At 35.9% G+C, this 20,809-nt stretch overlaps 1 protein-coding gene across 11 annotated transcripts in view; it reads right to left on the bottom strand.

Moving 5' to 3' along the window:
• The window catches only part of SDCCAG8 (SHH signaling and ciliogenesis regulator SDCCAG8), a 245,766-nt gene that overhangs the window by 155,326 nt on the left and 69,631 nt on the right, over positions 1-20,809 (bottom strand). For all 11 annotated transcript variants that reach the window (XM_070768858.1, XM_019976099.2, XM_070768859.1 and 8 more), the window contains 3 exons: positions 19,883-20,035; positions 5,885-6,019; positions 2,916-3,032 (listed from right to left, as the gene is read on the bottom strand). In XM_070768858.1, coding sequence (XP_070624959.1) covers positions 2,916-3,032; positions 5,885-6,019; positions 19,883-20,035 — 405 coding nt within the window. The remainder of the gene's footprint in view (positions 1-2,915; positions 3,033-5,884; positions 6,020-19,882; positions 20,036-20,809) is intronic.

Genomic DNA, 20,809 nt, shown 5'->3' on the forward strand with positions numbered 1-20,809 from the left:
TATTAAAGAATTACTGTTAATATTGTTAGGTGTGATGACATGGTGACTGTGAAAAAATTCTTCATAGATGTACACAGAAGTATGTATTATGGGTGAAATGACATAATTTTACATTTTTCAAAAGCAGAAGAGAGGGAAAAAGACAGGAGAGGAAGAGAAGATGAAGAAGAAAAGGATGATAAAGATGACAAGGAAGATGAAGATGACAAAGAAGATGGAGAGACAAAATGTGAAGTAGAGGGAACAGAATTGCAAAATGAGGAACCTGCGTGATGGAGATGTGGGATTTCATTGTGATAGTCTCTTTATCTTCACAAATATTTTAAAATCCCCATAGTGGAGTGCGTGTATGTGTCTAACTGTTGCCTATAAAAAATTTCTAATAAAAAATCAGGGCACAGATTTTTCATTCTTCTACATACCAAATGTCCTTTTTCTTTTTTTTTTTTTTTTTTTGTGCTAGAAGCATCCTCTGAGGCTGGCAGGAGCTCTAACTGAAGAGATACAAAGGAGTTAGTTGATGGGAAGGATAATCTGCCCATCAGTTCCTGACACAATAAAAAAAGAGAAAAGGAGAAAATGGGAGGAAGAGATTGTCATTGTTACTCTCCTAACCTTCCCTTCTAATTATGCCAGAGTCAAGGCTTGGGTCACAAGGAAAATGATTTGGTGCTCGACCATTTGCCCTATTTTGTGTACATCAAAAAAGCTCTTGTTCTCACCACATTCCAATCTGACAGTTTCCCACCTACTTTAAAAATGTATCAAGAGGCCAGATTAACAAAAATATAAATAAAAGGACCATATTACAAGGAACATCTTATTTGTAAACATAGAGATAGCCTTCCTGTTATTCTGAATTGCATGATATGTAACACTTTAAAACTTAAATCGCTTTATATTATAGGTATTTCAGATATATGTTCAACAGCCCAGCTTTTAAAAGTTAAATGTAAATTTCTCTCCTGAGTGCAGATGGTGGCCAAGCAAAGTAGCTCTTCACTCCTAAAGACAGAAGGTCAGGTCATGGCTGAAAGACCAAAGAACAATCGCTGCTTTGCTACTCCAGGTCATCCATGGAATGAGACACCACTACTTTCTTGTTTTGCAACTGTCTGTTCAATTCAGAATAGTTACACAGAGTACCTATAAGATTTCCTCAAATTCTGTCCAAGAAAAAAATAGTATGCACATCACATTACAAACACCTTGGAAAACTATTAGGAGATTTTATTCCTAATTCTGACATACTAAAAAGGCATACCTCTATCTAAAAATAACATTGAAATCATTATAAAAGCTGTTCATGGTTCACTATTTAGCAAGTAATATTTACAAATGAAAACTGCTCCTTTTAAAAATCCTCCAGAATTTAGCCTCCACATCATTAGTAGTTAATTAAAATGAGATATAGTGAGAAAAGACAAATATTACAAATACTTCTGCATGTGTTATTTATTTATAAGAGATATTATAATCTTATTGCTCCTATAGTATTTTTTCTCTCTAGAACATTAAAATGCAATTTTTAAATAGCTTGGAGACTCTACCTTATTTCAGTTAGTCTAAAATGTTATGCTAGCAGATGCTACAGAATAACAGGATAGGTATATAATAATGCTAGGGAGCATGACAATATGATACCTTTTTTTAAAAGCTATGATACATCGGAAAAGGAAAGTTCCATGTTGGTTGGTAATACTAGACCTTCAGTTTCTGATAGAAAGGATTTTTAATTCCACTATCAGGCACGCCCCCAACTGGATAGAATAAAATAGTGTCATTATTTGAACATAATGAAATGTACATTATTTGTTAATAATGAAAATTCTTCTGAAAATTTAAAACTCATTATAACACTATGAATGTCATGGTGCAAAAGCAGAATTTGATTTTGGCTGTTTGGATTTTATTTCAGTACCAGGAATTTAAGCCACCACTTGAAAAACTTTTTGTACTAAATTTAATTATCACTTTCATTTTCAATACTTTTCCCAATTGTCTTTGCATTATTTGCATAGAGAGCCGATTGGGTTGAAAAGCAAATATGTTGGAAAATTTGGTAAAAAATGTTGAACTAAAATATATTTCAAAAAATTTACTTCGGGCTACCCCCTTTTAAACCATAGTGATTTCTTTAAAATAATGACAATGAGAATTCAGTCTTATTTTAATTGAATAGAGTTATCAACCTGCTTTCACTGAATATAAAGAATGAAAGCTTTCAATGTTCTGTCACACAAAACTAAGAAAATCAGAAGTCAGTATATTTGGAACTGCCTCGCTAAAAACTTTATCCATGTTGTCAATTAAAATTGAAGTATCTACATGATCTCAACAAAGATATAATGTAAAACATCTGTTCAAACTTAAATTGAAGTAAGTAACATTTTTTCCCCAACATTTCCAGTTTTACTGTATTTAGGTTTCCTGAACAAACGTATTCATGATAGTCTTAGTTAAAACTGGTTCCACTCTGCCAACAATCAATTTGATTGACATGTTTACATATCAACTCATCTCATCTCACAAATTTTAAACTTTTTCACTTAAAATTGGATTCAAGTTGGCATTTTTCAAGAACTTTATTTACATATATTTTAGGTTCAAAATGTGCATTAGAACTTTTTTTTTTACTTTTTTAAGTAATAGATACATATATCCAAATGTATATTTATGACCTGTCAGATTGGAATTTCATATGCATGCAGTTGTATTCTCACAACTTCATGTGAAAGGTGATAATTTTAGGCAACTGTATATGAAATTCTTTTAATAGTATAAATTGGATCATTCCATTAATTAGAAAGAATATAATAGAAATAAATGACAGGAATAAAATCACACAAATTTCAGAAAAAAAACATTAATTATGTCTTTAATTGCTGCAGGTACTAATTTGTATCAAATCTTACCTGATCTTTAATTTCAAGATCCCTTTTAGTTTTTGTTCTGTACTCTCTGTGCTCCTTTTCAGCCTCATCCTTCTCCATTTTGGTTTTATTCAATTGATAGCGCATTTCTTCACACACCTGTTAGATTACAAAAACTAGATCAATAGCTACTGGAATCTACTAGGCAATGCCTGCAATCAGATCTTTTGGTGCCCCCTAGAGGTCATATGAATAAATACAACAGAAGTTTTCTAAGAATGGCATTTTCTATTTGCATATTCAATATATTGCCAAGATGTGGAGGCAATATCAGATATTATTGAGTCTTGCAATTTCAAATTACAGATAAAGCAAAGCATAACCAGGGAACTCTGGTAATATACACAAGAATTTTTCATGTAAAATAAGAGCTTCAATTGCATATTATCATCTAAAATGCACTATCATCTCACTTTTAAATAGGTAAAATTATTAATTAAAATATTAAGCTATGTTATTATTCATTCAAATTGTCATGGTTAAAGATACACTCTATATTAAAAACTTACTTGAAACTCTTTATCAGTTAGGCTTTTATTTAAGGAAATTAATAAAGGAATTCTTCTCTCTGTTAATAGACTATATTATTAATATTTAGGTATAGAGTAGAACCCAGCTAGTATTTACTGTAGGCTTTGTAGATAATGTCAGTCTTACCATGCAGAATACTATGTATTTAAGTTAAGAAAATTAAAAATCATAGACTGCAACTAAGTCCACTCTGCTTTTAAAATAACTATGGTGTTTAACATAAAAGGAAAATATACATGTAAGTGAAATTATTTTAATACAGTATTAAATAATAAACACAAGTAGTATATAAAAATTATGTATCATCCTTTACATATTCTTTCAATCCAGGGCATCTCCATACAGATAAATACATTTGGAAAATGCAACTAGCAGACAAATCTAAATAAAGAAGTTACAAACTTCTGAGACAACTGAGAACTTGTAGGGAGATCAAATAATACATGTCTGCTAAGTCAGTTTGTAAGTTAAAAATATGAGATTTTAAAAATTAGGTATCATCCAATGACTATTTCCACCTGAAACTTTTTAATTTTGGTAGGTCTCCAAAGTGATTATTAGAATTTTAGAAATTAGTTTCATCATTATTGAAGTTTTAGAATCTTGTAAAATCTATATGCATTTCCTATGTTCAAATAAAAAATACCTTAAGACTAAACTAGTCTGTGTTTGAAAACTACAGTGACAGGATAGAAGAAAAACTAAGTTTCTCCCCTGTGACCCTCAAAAAGTTTTTTAAAAATGAATAAAATTACTAAAAACTGTATTTGAAATTCAGATATCTTCAATATGTGACAGCTGATCCTTTCAATTTAAAAAATATTAGTAATGCACAAAAAATTATTAGTCAAAGCTAAGTAAAATTTAAAAACTAAGAACTACAGAAAAACATGAGAGGAGCCCCCAAATTTCAATCTATTTGATTTACATATAAGAATACAATTTAAAAATCCAAATTACAATACCAACACATAACAACTACAGAGCCACGGTGCTTATAACTCAATATCAGTACAAAATTATCATATACAATAACTATCTAAGCATTAAGTCCTATTTAAAATAATTGTATCCCTTAAGTTTATTTTTAAAGTTTCCCTGCCTCACTAATTTCAGTTTAAAATGCGTTTGTTAAATTTATTTGTGACACTTAAGTTTCATCTAAAATAAATCAACAAGTTAAATTTAACTAGGATTATATTATCCCAGTGTTGGAAGCAATCACAAGGCACTCCCCTGATGTTTGAGTCCTTTTGAACAGTTCTAAAGACAGACTAATCATTCTTTACTGTCCATATTTCAACAGAAAGTTTTCTCCTTATAATGAACTAAAAATCCTCATGTAGCTCTCACCTATTATCCAGGTCAACCATTTCTATCCCTCTGCACCAATTCCCTTACTTCTACCCCCTACTTCCACACAAACACATCAATCATACTGGCAAATATGATATTTTAAGCTTCTGCATGAACTAGCTGGAATTTTAGAAAGCAAATGAAGAACTATATAAACTCAAGGGAAAAAAAAATAAAAATTAGGCTTCCTTTTCTAATATATATTAAAGATAATTCAAATTACTGAGTTATAAAGCAATAATGGCATTAAAAATGTGTCAAAATTTGGGAAAATATGTTGAGAAATAAAATACAATATGAAATGAGTATGCGTTTTAACAAAATTATCTGGTATGTACTGATGAAACACAAATTGATTTAATTTATTACATCATGCATATCCCTATTGAGTTACTTCGTCTTAAACCAATGATTACTGAAGTCTACATAGACCTCTAGTGTTTCTTAAACATGTACCTTAGCCACTTATGACCATTAAACATTTCAGTTCCTGGTTCGCAAGTTTGTGGATGCCCATAGCGCAGACATTGTGATAGCATAGTGTAAAGTATAAATTTAAGGACCAATAGAATAAGAAGTTGTAGTATTAGAATCTTGATTTTAAAGAACAGGTCTGAAAGGAATGAGAGGTGGAGAATTTTTTTATGTTAAGCACACCTTTATGTTGTAAATAAATGTATGTCTTTTAGTATTATTGAGAAGACCAAACTTCTACCATCTCTGGGGAAAAAATTACCCCTAATTGACTAATTTAGAAATACAAGTTTTATCAAATATTTAATAATTAAAGTAATAAAACTGGCCTATTTACAAGTCTGTCTAAACAACTTAACCCTTAAGTTCTTTGAGGACATTATGTCTAACCCATCTTCGTATTTGTAGCACCTAGCAAAGGGCCTGATGATAATAAATAAATGCTTGCTGATGACCATTATGTGGATCTTTACTATCTCGAAACAAAAAAAATTTTTCTACTCCAGACTTCTTTCTGAGATTTACAGACTAGGAAAAAATTTTCAAAGAAAAGATTTACATAATTAGTAAACTAAAATCTCTCTTTGTACCTTTGTGACATCCATTTCCCGGGAAGCAAGCTGGTTTTGAATTTCCTCGAGTTGATGAACAGCTGAAATCTTCTCTCTTGTAACCTTTTCCACCTCAGCCTCCAGTTGGGCAATATTCTGAGATAGGGTCAACATCTACAACAGGAAATAAAAGTCCTAAATGATAATGTCATTTGACAAAATAAATATTTAAAACATCTTGAGTTAACAGAGTCTCAGCATGGCCACTGGACTCTCTAAGTCATTTCTCTGTGGATGGGGTATCTCCATGACTCTGCATTCTCAATTCATCAATCTCACTTGACTATCACTATCACCTCATAATAATTACTTTTTTCCCCTAAACTTTTAAGATTTATTCTCTTAGCAACTTTCAAATATACAATGCAGTATTGTTAATTAGAGTCCCCATGTTTTTTATTTTTAAAAGATACGTATGTACGTATTTATTTATTTGGCTGCACCAGGTCTTAGCTGCCGCATGCTGGATCTTTGGTTGCAGCATGTGGCATCTATTTACCGGATCAGGGATGGAACCCTGGCCTCCTGTATGGGGAACACCAGAGTCTTAGCCACTGGATCACCAGGGAAGCCCCACCATGCTTTTTAAATATAAAAAATAGAATTGATGAGCAGACAGTTTTTGAGAAACTTCCATATGTTATACTAAGTCTCTAATACCAGAGTTTATGAATTTCTAAGTACTTTAGAAAAACATGTCTAATATCTGAAAAATTCAATAAGAATATAAAATAGTATTTTTTAAAAACACTAAGTATTTTAGTAATTTTGTATTAAGGCAGACACAAGAATAAAGGTGCTGAATTTATCCTCCATGTTAAACTATATTTAAAATTTTACTGATATATTCTTTATCAACTAAAATTATTTACATGCATAGTGCTTAAGACATCACATTTTTTGCTGTCTGTTTCCTCATTAGACTAGAAGTTCCTCAAGAGCGTATTCCTTAAGAGGCATATGATTAATGTTTGATGAATTTGAATCATTAAAAATGGCTTTTCTGAGGGACTCTATGATAGCAGGTGCTTAGTTTTTCTTCTAAGGGTTAGAAATGCTTTCCAGACCTTAGATTTAACCTTCATAGTTTTCAGTTTGCAATTACATTTTAACTTCTGCTCTGGTGAGTCAAATTTTTCTAGGCAATTAGTTTCTCATTTGTATAGCACTTTTAAAGTGATGAAGAAATGCTACCTTGCCCCTAGATCAAAACATAGCTATTCATTTTTAATCAGCCAAAACAAAAACTGATAACAAATTTGACATAATATTTAAAATCTACCACTGTACACTAACATGGGTGTGAATTCAGTTTTACAACAGAAATCAGTAACTAAAGTTTGTAATAAAAATCAAGATTGCCTTTGGCAACTAACTCAAATTGAAAATATCAAAATAATGAGCCCGGGTAGCTATTTTCTAATTTAGACAGTAGAGGTATTATTTAACTTGGCTAGGGATTGTGAGAATTGTACATTTACCATCAAGAAATTCGCCATGTACCTAAATTGCATGTAAAATTTCTTTTACTAATACCAAGCTATGGACTATCGTTATGCAGATTACAATCTGAAACAAAAATTAAAGGTCAAAAGAAGTTAACTGTAACAAATCAAAAATACTAACTAAATTTCCTTAATTTAAAAATTCAAGTGCATGAGTAAGCATATTATGAATATGTAATTATAGCTTTTCTGGAACCTTACAATAACAACAAACTTTAATTACCAGCTACTAAAAAATTCATGTATTATTTATGTGAATCTTATGGCAAATGTATTAACATTGTGTGGCTTTTTTGAAGTAAATGTGCAGATATTTATTTTGCTAATGGTAAATTCCGAGTCAGTTGCTATAGCATGTGACAAATCGTGCACTTTCCATATGATTCCCTCCCTCTGCCACCCATCACTTGTTTCCCCTACCCACTACCTGTCTGCTCCCTTCTGTCACCCACTTCTCGGAGCCTCCCCTCCTATTGACACACCTTCTTTTTCCCCATGCCCACCATCTGGAAGTCAACATTACACTGCAGGAACTTCTCCATCCACATCTGTTGCAGAGGCAGAAGTAACACAGACAGCTGCAACACTGTTGGAGGGCCAGGGTGTTGACATCACTAAGTCCTTTAAACTTTGACAGGGGCAAGCAAGAGACAAGGACACCCAGGATGGGCGAGCTTGATAGAAATTTCTACAATGAAGCAGTCCCTGGTGTATTGAACATAGTATAAAATGGCATTCCTCATAAAAAAAGGTACAAGAATTAGGGATTCTAGCAATGGGCTATTATCAAGAAACCAACTGAGAAAATTCACAAACCACAGGGGGCATTCAATAAATAGAAGATTGAAGAACTGATTGAACTAACAAACTTAGTGTCTTAGTGCAACCAAAGACCATTACTGGTGCCAAGAGGCAAACTCACAGCAAGAACTGTTCATGGAGGAATGATTCAAAATCTGTCTAGGTGGAAGGCATCTGCTCTTCTAGAGCTTCCCACATAAATGAAATTTTTAAAGCAGTAGGAAGAAAGGGAAGAAGAAAAATAATAAAAAGAGAGAAAGAATATACAAGTCTCAGAAGCAAGCCCACCACAAGGAAAGCAGGGACACTTGTTCCAACACTAACCATGAGAACTTAAAATGTTGTGACTGTTGAGTTTACTTTAGTAAACTTTTGGTGCTAGGCAGTGTGATAATATTCTTTTTTAATCCCCTTGGAAAAGGAATGTATTGGATTAACTTTCTGTTGAAAAAAATGAAAACTAAGAATTTTCTAAAATTCATTTAAGCTAATAAATAAAAAAATAAAGCTGGACTTTATAATAAAATGTGTTAGATTTTACTAACACAAAAGTCCAAGAAAGCTACCCAATAGAGCTAACTCTTTCACTAGAGAAGGATAATAGCCACAAACTAAAATTTTTTTAATGTCCACCCTAAGCCAGGTAGTTTGTTAAACTACTAAATGTCAAAACATTATTTTATTTAATCCTACCAATTCTTTAAGTAGATCAAATCTGTCATTTACTACTCTGAAATTTGGAGAGGTTAAATGACTTGTTCAAGGTCACAAAAAGGTCAAACTGGATTCAACACTAAAGCCTTTTACTTCAAAGATTCTGCCATTTCCTGTGAGACTACTGCCTTCACTGCTAGGATCACTTTCAACTCTTTATTCATACACCTTTATTTGGGGCAGGATCTTGAGATTAAATGTCAAATAAGGCTTAATGGGGACAAAAAAATTCAGAAATGTACTGTACTTTTGTTGCCACTTTTGTTCATTATCAGTTTAAGAAAATTATACATAAAAGCACCTGGAATATTGCCTGGCACATTTCAGACTTCATTTCTTCTTATCAGGAATTCTCATCAACGTATTTTTACATAGTAAAAGTACTCAGCAAGGCAAAAGTTGCCACTAAACAACCCAGGAAAAAGTCTCCTAGGCATAATTAGTGGCTGATCTTTGTTCTTGATGCCATTCTCTCTCTCACACAAGCTCAGCTCACAAATTTACCTTCCTCCACACCTTACTCACATTGGTTTATCTCCCCCTCCTACTGCATTTCTAAGTCCTGCCTATTTTTTTTTTTTTGATGCTCAGTTAAAATGCCATCTTCTCCACAAAGTTTTCCATGATCTCTTGCAGACAGAAATCTGTTCTGATCCTCTGAACTCTTAGCATTTTAGTTATACCTTTCCAGGAGAGGAAAATGGCAACCCATTCCAGTGTTCTTGCCTGGGAAATCCTATGGACAGAGTAGCCTGGAGGGCTACTCTGTCCATAGGGTCACAAAGAGTTGGACACAACTGAGCAGGCATGCACGCATGCCTTTCCAATGGCCTGGGGCCTTCTTTCTTCCACTTGTATTCCCCTTGTATTCATTCAATAAATACATATTGAGCACATTTTATGTGGGAGGAATATGCCAAGCAATTAGGATGTTAACAAACCATACATGCAGGGGGATCATAGTAAATTAGGGGAAATAATTCAATAAGATTTTGCAATAAATTGAGTTATAGAAGCCTATAGGAGGGTCTCCCAAAAATTCATCATTGGGAAACTATGAGAAGATATGGTGTCAAGAACTCTAAACCATCAGTCAGAGAGGCTGGATGAAGAGTCCTCTAGGCAATGGTGGGTGAGGGGTGCAGGGATGGGATAGGAGGGGCAAGGCCCTGCAAAATCCTGAAATGAAAAATTGGTATGGCAGACTGGCAAGTTTGCACATTTGAGAAAGTGCAAGTAGGTCATAATGGTGGTAATGTAAGAAAGAAAAGAGAAGGGAGATGAGACTGAAGAACCAAAGAGAGGGGGAAAAATGTACAATCTTTATGTTACAGTGAAAGAGCTTAAAAAGATGCCACAAAAAAAGAAAACTACAGGCCAATATCACTGATGAACACAGATACAAAAATCTTTAACAAAATTCTAACAAACAGAATCCAACAACATATTAAAAAGATCATACATCATGACCATGCTTTATCCCATGGATACAAGGATTCTTTAATATCCACAAATCAATCAATGTGATACACCACATTAACAAATTGAAAGATTAAAACCATATGATTATCTCAATAGAAGCAGAGAAAGCCTTTGACAAAATTCAACATCCATTTATGATAAAAACCCTCCAGAAAGCAGCCACAGAAGGAACATACCTCAACATAATGAAAGCCATATATGATAAACCACAGCAAACAGTATCCTCAATGGTGAAAAATTGAAAGCATTTCTCCTAAAATCAGGAACAGGACAAGGGTGCCCACTCTCACCACTACTATTCAACATAGTTTTGGAAGTTTTAGCCACAGTAATCAGAGAAAAAAAAGAAATAAAAGGAATCCAGATTGGAAAAGAAGAAGTAAAACTCTCACTGTTTGCAGATGACATGATCCTCTACATAGAAAACCCTAAAGACTCCACCAGAAAATTACTAGAGCTAATCAATGAATATAGTAAAGTTGCAGGATATAAAATTAACACATAGAAATCCCTTGCATTCCTACACACTAACAATGAGAAAACAGAAAGAGAAATTAAGGAAACAATTCCATTCATCATTGCAACAAAAAGAATAAAATACTTAGGAACAAATACACCTAAAGAAACAAAAGACCTATATATAGAAAACTATAAAACACTGATAAAAGGAATCAATGATGACACAAATAGATGGAGAAATATACCATGTTCATGGATTGGAAGAATCAATATAGTGAGAATGAATATATTACCCAAAGCAATCTATAGATTCAATGCAATCCCTATCAAGCTACTAACGGTATTTTTCAGAGAACTAGAACAAATAATTTCATAATTTGTATGGAAATATAAAAAAAAACCTCGAATAGCCAAAAAAATCTCGAGAAAGAAGAATGGAACTGGAGGAATCAACCCGCTGACTTCAGGCTATTCTACAAAGCTACAGTCATCAAGGCAGTATGGTTCTGGCACAAAGACAGAAATATAGATCAATGGAACAAAATAGAAAGCCCAGAGATAAATCCACACACCTATGGACACCTTATCTTTGACAAAGGAGGCAAGAATATACAATGGAGAAAAGACAATCTCTTTAACAAGTGGTGCTGGGAAAACTGGTCAGCCACCTGTAAAGAATGAAACTAGAATACTTTTTAACACCATACATAAAAATAAACTCAAAATGGATTAAAGATCTAAATGTAAGACCAGAAACTATAAAACTCCTAGAGGAAAACATAGGCAAAACACTCTCTGACATAAATCACAGCAGAATCCTCTATGACCCATCTCCCAGAGTAGTGGAAATAAAAGCAAAAATAAACAAATGGGACCTAATTAAACTTAAAAGCTTTTGCACAATGAAGGAAACTATAAGCAAGATGAAAAGACAGCCTTCAGAATGGGAGAAAATAATAGCAAATGAAGCAACTGACAAAGAATTAATCTAAAAAATATACGAGCAGCTCTTGCAGCTCAATTCCAGAAAAATAAATGACCCAATCAAAATATGGGCCAAAGAACTAAACAGAAATTTCTCCAAAGAAGACACACACATGGCTAACAAACACATGAAAAGATGCTCAACATCACTCATTATCAGAGAAATGCAAATCAAAACCACAATGAGGTACCATCTCACGCCGGTCAGAATGGCTGGTATCAAAAAGTCTACAAACAATAAATACTGGAGAGGGTGTGGAGAAAAGGGAACCCTCTTACACTATTGGTGGGAATGCAAACTAGTACAGCCACTATGGAGAACAGTGTGGATAGTCCTTTAAAAAATGTAAATAGAACTGCCATCAGATCAGGTCAGACCAGTCGCTCAGTCATGTCTAATTCCTTGCGACCCCATGAATCGCAGCACGCCAGGCCTCCCTGTCCATCACCAACTCCCGGAGTTCACTCAGACTCACGTCCATTGAGTCAGGGATGCCATCCAGCCAACTCATCCTCTGTCGTCCCCTTCTCCTCCTGCCCCAATCCCTCCCAGCATCAGAGTCTTTTCCAATGAGTCAACTCTTCGCATGAGGTGGCCAAAGGACTGGAGTTTCAGCTTTAGCATCAACCTTCCAAAGAAATCCCAGGGCTAATCTCCTTCAGAATGGACTGGTTGGATCTCCTTGGAGTCCAGGGGACTCTCAAGAGTCTTCTCCAACACCACAGTTCAAAAGCATCAATTCTTCAGTACTCAGCCTTCTTCACACTCCAACTCTCACATCCATACATGACCACAGGAAAAACCATGGTCTTGACTAGACAGACCTTTGTTGGCAAAGTAATGTCTCTGCTTTTCAATATGCTATCTAGGTTGGTCATAACTTTCCTTCCAAGGACTAAGCGTCTTTTAATTTCATGGCTGCAGTCACTATCTGTAGTGATTTTGGAGCCCAGAAAAATAAAGTCTGACACTGTTTCCACTGTTTCCCCATCTATTTGCCATGAAGTGGTGGGACCGGATGCCATGATCTTCGTTTTCTGAATGTTGAGCTTTAAGCCAACTTTTTCACTCTCCACTTTCACTTTCATCAACGGGCTTTTGAGTTCCTCTTCACTTTCTGCCATAAGGGTGGTGTCATCTGCATATCTGAGGTGATTGATATTTCTCCCGGCAATCTTGATTCCAGCTTGTGTTTCTTCCAGTCCAGCGTTTCTCATGATGTACTCTGCATAGAAGTTAAATAAACAGGGAGACAATATACAGCCTTGACGAACTCCTTTTCCTATTTGGAACCAGTCTGTTGTTCCATGTCCAGTTCTAACTGTTGCTTCCTGACCTGCATACAGATTTCTCAAGAGGCAGATCAGGTGGTCTGGTATTCCCATCTCTTTCAGAATTTTCCACAGTTTATTGTGATCCACACAGTCAAAGGCTTTGGCATAGTCAATAAAGCAGAAATACATGTTTTTCTGGAACTCTCTTGCTTTTTCCATGATCCAGAGGATGTTGGCAATTTGATCTCTGGTTCCTCTGCCTTTTCTAAAACCAGCTTGAACATCAGGAAGTTCACGGTTCACATATTGCTGAAGCCTGGCTTGGAGAATTTTGAGCATTACATTACTAGCGTGTGAGATGAGTGCAATTGTACGGTAGTTTGAGCATTCTTTGGCATTGCCTTTCTTTGGGATTGGAATGAAAACTGACCTTTTCCAGTCCTGTGGCCACTGCTGAGTTTTCCAAATTTGCTGGCATATTGAGTGCAGCACTTTCACAGCATCATCTTTCAGGATTTGGAATAGTTCAACTGGAATTCCATCACCTCCACTAGCTTTGCTCATAGTGATGCTTTCTAAGGCCCACTTGACTTTACATTCCAGGATGTCTGGCTCTAGGTCAATGATCACACCATTGTGATTATCTGGGTCATGAAAATCTTTTTTGTACAGTTCTTCTGTGTATTCTTGCCATCCCTTCTTAATATCTTCTGCTTCTGTTAGGTCCATACCATTTCTGTCCTTTATCGAGCTCATCTTTGCATGAAATGTTCCTTTGGTATCTCTGATTTTCTTGAAGAGATCCCGAGTCTTTCCCATTCTGTTGTTTTCCTCTTTCTTTGCATTGATCGCTGAAGAAGCCTTTCTTATCTCTTCTTGCTATTCTTTGGAACTCTGCATTCAGATGTTTATATCTTTCCTCTTCTCCTTTGCTTTTTGCTTCTCTTCTTTTCACAGCTATTTGTAAGGCCTCCCAGACAGCCATTTTGCTTTTTTGCATTTCTTTCCTATGGGAATGGTCTTGATCCCTGTCTCCTGTACAATGTCACAAACCTCATTCCATATTTCATCAGGCACTCTATCTGTCAGATCTAGGCCCTTAAATCTATTTCTCACTTCCACTGTATAATCACAAGGGATTTGGTTTAGGTCATACCTGAATGGTCTAGTGGTTTTCCCTACTTTCTTCAATTTAAGTCTGAATTTGGCAATAAGGAGTTCATGGTCTGAGCCACAGTCAGCTCCTGGTCTTGTTTTTGTTGACTGTATAGAGCTTCTCCATCTTTGGCTGCAAAGAATATAATCAATCTGATTTCGGTGTTGACCATCTGGTGATGTCCATGTATAGAGTCTTCTCTTGTGTTGTTGGAAGAGGGTGTTTGTTATGACCAGTGCATTTTCTTGGCAAAACTCTATTAGTCTTTGCCCTGCTTCATTCCGTATTCCAAGGCCAAATTTGCCTGTTACTCCAGGTGTTTCTTGACTTCCTACTTTTGCATTCCAGTCCCCTATAATGAAAAGGACATCTTTTTTGGGTGTTCGTTCTAAAAGGTCTTGTAGGTCTTCATAGAACCGTTCAACTTCAGCTTCTTCAGCATTACTGGTTGGGGCATAGACTTGGATTACTGTGATATTGAATGGTTTGCCTTGGAAATGAACAGAGATTATTCTGTTGTTTTTGAGATTGCATCCAAGTACTGCATTTCGGACTCTTTTGTTGACCATTTTGGCCACTCCATTTCTTCTGAGGGATTCCTGCCCGCAGTAGTAGATATAATGGTTATCTGAGTTAAATTCACCCATTCTAGTCTATTTTATTTCGCTGATTCCTAGAATGTCAACATTCACTCTTGCCATACGACCCAGCAATCCCACTGTTGGGCATACACACCGAGGAAACCAGAATTGAAAGAGACATGTGTACCCCACTGTTCATTGAAGCACTGTTTACAATAGCCAGGACCTGAAAGCAATCTAGATGTCCATTGGCAGACGAATAGATAAGAAAGCTGTGGTACGTATACACAATGGAATATTACTCAGCCATTAAATAGAATGTATTTGAATCAGTTCTAATGAGTGGATGAAACTAGAGCCTATTATACAGAGTGAAGTAAGTCAGAAAGAAAAACACCAATACAGTATACTAATGCATATATATGGAATTTAGGAAGATGGTAATGATGACCCTATATGCGAGACAACAAAAGAGACACAGACGTAAAGAACAGTCTTTTGGACTCTGTGGGAGAAGGCGAGGTTAGCCATTCTCTCTCTGTGAGAGAATAGCATTGAAACATGTACATTATCATATGTGAAACAGATTTCCAGTCCAGGTTCAATGCATGCAACAGGGTGCTCAGGACTGGTGTACTGGGATGACCCAGAGGGATGGCATGGGGAGGGAAGGGGAAGTGGGGTTCAGGATGGGGAACACATGTACACCCATGGCTGATTCATGTCAATGTATGGCAAAAACCACCACAGTATTTTAAAGTAATTAGCCTCCAATTAAAATACATAAATTAATTAAAAAAAAAGAGAGACAGCTTAAATTTTATCCATGGGATTAAAGAGAGACATGAAAGGATTTTAAAGAAAGAGACTGACTTACTGATGGATTCATTTTAGAAAGAGCATCCTTGGATCTTTGAGTAAGAGAACAGATGAGAAGGAGGTGAGACTGGAAGCAAGGAGACCACATGGGGCTGTAGGAATCATCCAAGGGTAAGATATGGAGAGCAGTGGGATGGAGAGACAGGGCAACATTGGTAGGGGTCTGAATCTCTAGAACTGGGTAACTTAATGATGTACAGGGTGAGGGAGAAGGAGGAGACAAGGATGACAGCAAGATTTCTGAGTTGGGCAACTGGATGAATGAGCAGTAGTTCTACTATGAAAGGGAAGGTAGGAAGTGAAGCTGGTTTGGGAGCTCACTAGAGAGCTAAAGATTTAGGAATCAATACCAAATATATGGGGCTTCCCAGGTGGCTCAGTGGTAAAAGAATCCATCTGCCGACACAGGAGAGACAGGTTCAAGCCTCGGGTCAGGAAGATCCCCTGGAGAAGGAAATGGCAACCCACTCCAGTATTCATGCTTGGAAAATCTTATGGACAGAGGAGCCTGGTGGACTACAGTCCATGGGGTTGCAAAGAGTTGGACATGACTGAGCATGCACTCATGCACAATGTATATGAAATTAAAGCCACAGTAGTGCTACAGTACAATAATGAAGATCCAGCACAACCAAAATAGTAAGTAAATACATTAAAAAAAAATTTTTTAAGCCACAGTAGTGCTAGAGACACCTAAGTCTAAAGCTGTCTGCTAAACTCTAGAACCTCTTATCAAGGTGCTTTCTGGATGTGTCTCTTTCATTACCTCAAAGGCACCTTAAACTCAGACTAACCTAAAAGGCACACATCATTTTCCCAAATCAAGAATACTGATTCAGAGAAATCAAAGAAAGAGAAACTTTTACAGAGAATAAGAATGAAAAAATATTCCTGAAAAATAGCATTAGGAGGTTTCCAGTGAACATAGCAATGGTAATTTCATTGACTATGGGCACAGAAGCTGAAATGCAGTGGGCTGTTGAGTGGTGAGAAAAAGGCAATGCATGCTCAGTCATGTCCTACTCTTTGCATCCCCCTGAACTGCAGTCCACCAGGATCCTCTGTTCATGGGATTTTCCAGGCAAGAATACTGGAGTGGGTTGCCATTTCCTACTCCAGGAGATCTTCCTGACCCAGGGATCAAACCTGCATCTCCTGTGTCTCCTGCACTGGCAGGTGGGTTCTTTACGACTAAGCCATAGAGGAAGCCCCCAAAAGACAATATGTATGGACAAATCTTTCAAGAAATTTGACTATTAAAGGAAAGAGTAAGGAGGGATATGGAATTAGTTAGGTGCTTTCCAGCCTTGGCTGCACACTGGAATCACCTGGACAATTTTTTAAAATACTGACACCTGGATCCTACCCTCAGCTGTTCTCCCATAATTCATTTGGGATTCAGCCTGGGTGAATCAGAGTTTTGGAACTTCTACGTAGCCAAGATTGAGAATGACTGGATTAGAAGGAAGAGACTATTTTCCTGATGATAAGGAAAAGGCTATAGTGAAGTAAAGGCTGAAGATTCAGAAGAGAGTGGGGAACAAATGGAAATAGGTTCCTGAGGTGGTTGAGGGGCATGGGATCCAGAGCAAGAGGAAAGGATGAAGTCACTCCCATCTGACAGGGTTGCAGTGCAGGTGAAATTTTACTTTAGGCAGAAGTGAGGGGAAAAACAAAAAGTTGAAGTGGTTACCATCTAATGGCATCAACTTTCTTTGTTAGGTAAGTAGAGGCTCTCTGCTGAGAATGAGGGGAAAGGTAGTATGGTAGAGAACCTGAGAAGAATTAAAGTGATTTGAAATAGTCCTTGAAAAATGGGTCTTAGATACCATCATTTCCCACCTGGACTACTGTAATTATTTCCCACTTGGTCTAAGAGGTTTATTCTGGTCCCCCTTCAAATCTATGGACAGATGATTTTTCTCAAATATAAATGGCATCATGACACTACCCAATTTAAAGCCATTCAATGGTTTATTGTTGCTGTTATGCAGTTGCTAAGTCATGTCTGACACTTTGCGACTCCATGGCTGCAGCATGCCAGGTTTCCTTGTCCTTCACCACCTCCCAAAGTTTGCTCAAGCTCATGTCCATTGAGTCGGTGATGCCATCTAACCATCTCATCCTCTGTCCCCCACTTCTCCCCCTGCCCTCAATCTTTCCCAGGATCAGAGTCTTTTCCAATGAGTCAGCTCTTTGCATCAGGTGGCCAGAGTATTGGAGCTTCAACTTTAGCATCAGCGCTTCCAATGAATATTCAGGGTTGATTTCCTTTAGTAGTGACTGGTTTGATCTCCTTTCTGTCCATGGGACTCTCGAGAATCTTCATCAGCACCACAATTTGGAAGCATCAGTTCTTCAATGGTTTACCATCACTTTTTGGATAACACTTAAAATCTTTCACATGGGTTTTATGACCATTCATGATTTGGTCCCTGCATATTTCTCCAAACTCATCTTCCATTATCTGTCTCTTACTGCCTATGCTCCAGTCACCTAAACTCTCTCTAAATTCCCAAAAAGGATTATGCTTTGTAGCTTCCGAGCCTTGGGAGTATTGTTTTTCTGGGTCTGAAACTTCCCCTCAACTCTTCCCCTGACCACTCCTACTCAACTGCTTTGAGTCTCACTTGTAAAATCTCATGCTTAGGAAAATCTTTCATGACTGTGTAGACTAAGTCATATTTGCCTGTTATGCATTTTCATGGTAACTCTATACTGTATCTTCATGCTTATATCGCAGTGGTAAAAACTCATTTGTGGAAGTATGTGCTTAATGTCTACCTCTCCCACTAGTTTATAAACTCCATGAGGGGAATGCATTGGTCCTGTGATGATGACATTCCCATGACCTCCAGTTAGTATCTGTTGAATCCCTAAATGAACAGGAGAGAGGGGAATGTGTAGGAGGACTGCTAGAAAGCACCGAAAGAACAACGGACACCAAAGACCATAAGGGTATGGTGGTGTCATCTGCAAGATTGTAGCATTGTTCTTCACCAGCTGAGATCATCAGTGCAAGTCATAGAAGGTAGACAGTTAGACTGACCTTTAAGTTACGTTTTGACAGGCACAGTTCTTTTAAAAAAGGATAAGAAAACAAGGGAGTTTACCTTGCCTCACATACCTGTATGACTTAAAACTCACTGGGCAGAATTTGTGATTTTTCTCTTTATATAGCCTCAGGCTTATACACTGCCATGCACACAGCAGATAATCAGTAGATATTTGCTGAATGAGTTAATTTTCAAGTCTTGGAATATTATAAGACAGAACTTACAGTATAAGCTGTGAGGCTGCTTTGAACAAACAGAACATTGAAGTTTGGGTTACTTCAAGGACCACATCTTGCTCAGTTTTGTTCTACTATAGCAATTAATAGCAATATTAAAACTAGATTCCACTAAACTCTATATTCCAGTTTGTTACTGTTTTTCAAACACTGCCCATCACATATTATCTGTTCCTTTTGCCTCTAACTTCCCTCTTCCACTTATTCATCATGTAATTTGTTCAGTTCAGTCACTTAGTCGTGTCTGACTCTTTGCGACCCTGTGGACTGCAGCACGCCAGGCTTTCCTGTCCATTGCGAACTCCCAGAGCTTGCTCAAATTCATGTCCATCGAGTTGGTGATGCTATCCAACCATCTCATTTTTTTGTAATTTGTAATTTGTTAGAACCTATTTTATACAAAGCATATCATAACTTTTTTTGGCTACTTGGTTTCTTACAAGTGTTTTATCTTCTTAATGTCTAATTTGGGAGTGGGGGGATGAAATGAAAGGGTAATTGCTCCTTAATTTAACCAAGGTTGAACTAAAATATGGATATCTGCAGAGCACCTGCTCTCCTCTGACAAACAGAGAGGGACTCAAACAGAATGACAGCATTAGAGTATATTTCACAATTTCCTATCATGAAATCTAATTATTTTCTTTGGAAAGGTCAGAGAATATAACTTTTATTGAGAAATACGTTGAGAATAGAAAAATTTTATGAACTCTAATTAATAAGCAATTTGAATACTTAAAAGATTTAAATATTTAAAGATCATTCAAGAATTGCAGACTGCAGACTCATCAATTACATCACAAAAACATTTCCTCTGCAATGTGGATAACAAATTGAACTTTTAAGTACCTTTGAGCCCATGTCTTCTCTTTCTTTTGTAATTTCTTTTTTCAACATCTCTTTCTCAAAGGCTCTTTTTTCTTGCTGAGATGCAAGTTCTTTCTCAAGTCGGTCTGTCTGCCTCTCCAGCTCATTCTTCAATTGTTCACATTGGATCAAAGCCTGCCAGAATAAGACAGTGAAATGGAACCATAGAATTTACAAGAAATACGGGGGAAATGAGACAATTAAACTTTAATAATATTTAAAATAGTTATAACTTAATGTAAAGTCAAAGAAAAGAATATTTTTATATTTGTTTGTCAATACCACTTGGTGATTCAAATATTACATATATTCAAAAGTTACAGTTATTCACATATTTATTTTCACAATTAAGGCTATATTAACTAATCAACTAAGAAAATCCAAGCAACAAACCATGATAAAGGCCACAGAGGAGTTTGAATTTTATAAAAGGGGATCAGAAAATGTTCTAGTATTATCAATTATAAATCATGTTTATACCATAAGAAATACATAAGTATCTAATTTAACTGATTTTTCATTTGGACATGGTTAAAAATTATTTGTACTTTTAAATGATAAACATCAAAATTTTAAGATGAGTTGTGTTTGTCATTACGTAAAGGCATCTATTATTTAACATATAGTAATCAAGTTTCCTTACATATAAGTAAGATAAGATTTGGTTCACTCTCCTTACACACATAGCTAACGTAAAAATTAGGTAATAATCAAATTTTGGTAAGGGAAGACTCAAAACAGCAGTTACTACCTAGTTTTATAAAATGAGAAGTCTCATATTTGATTTTGCCAATTTAAAAGTTGGTAATTGTCCTTTAGACTAAATTTCCAGAATTTATACTAAATTCTGTGTTTTCAGAAATAAAAACTCTCTAATTTCCTTTTGGCTATATTCAGAATATCTTTATG

The sequence above is a fragment of the Bos indicus genome, chromosome 16, assembly GCF_029378745.1.
Source record: "Bos indicus isolate NIAB-ARS_2022 breed Sahiwal x Tharparkar chromosome 16, NIAB-ARS_B.indTharparkar_mat_pri_1.0, whole genome shotgun sequence".
In the NCBI taxonomy this organism is placed as follows: domain Eukaryota; kingdom Metazoa; phylum Chordata; class Mammalia; order Artiodactyla; family Bovidae; genus Bos; species Bos indicus.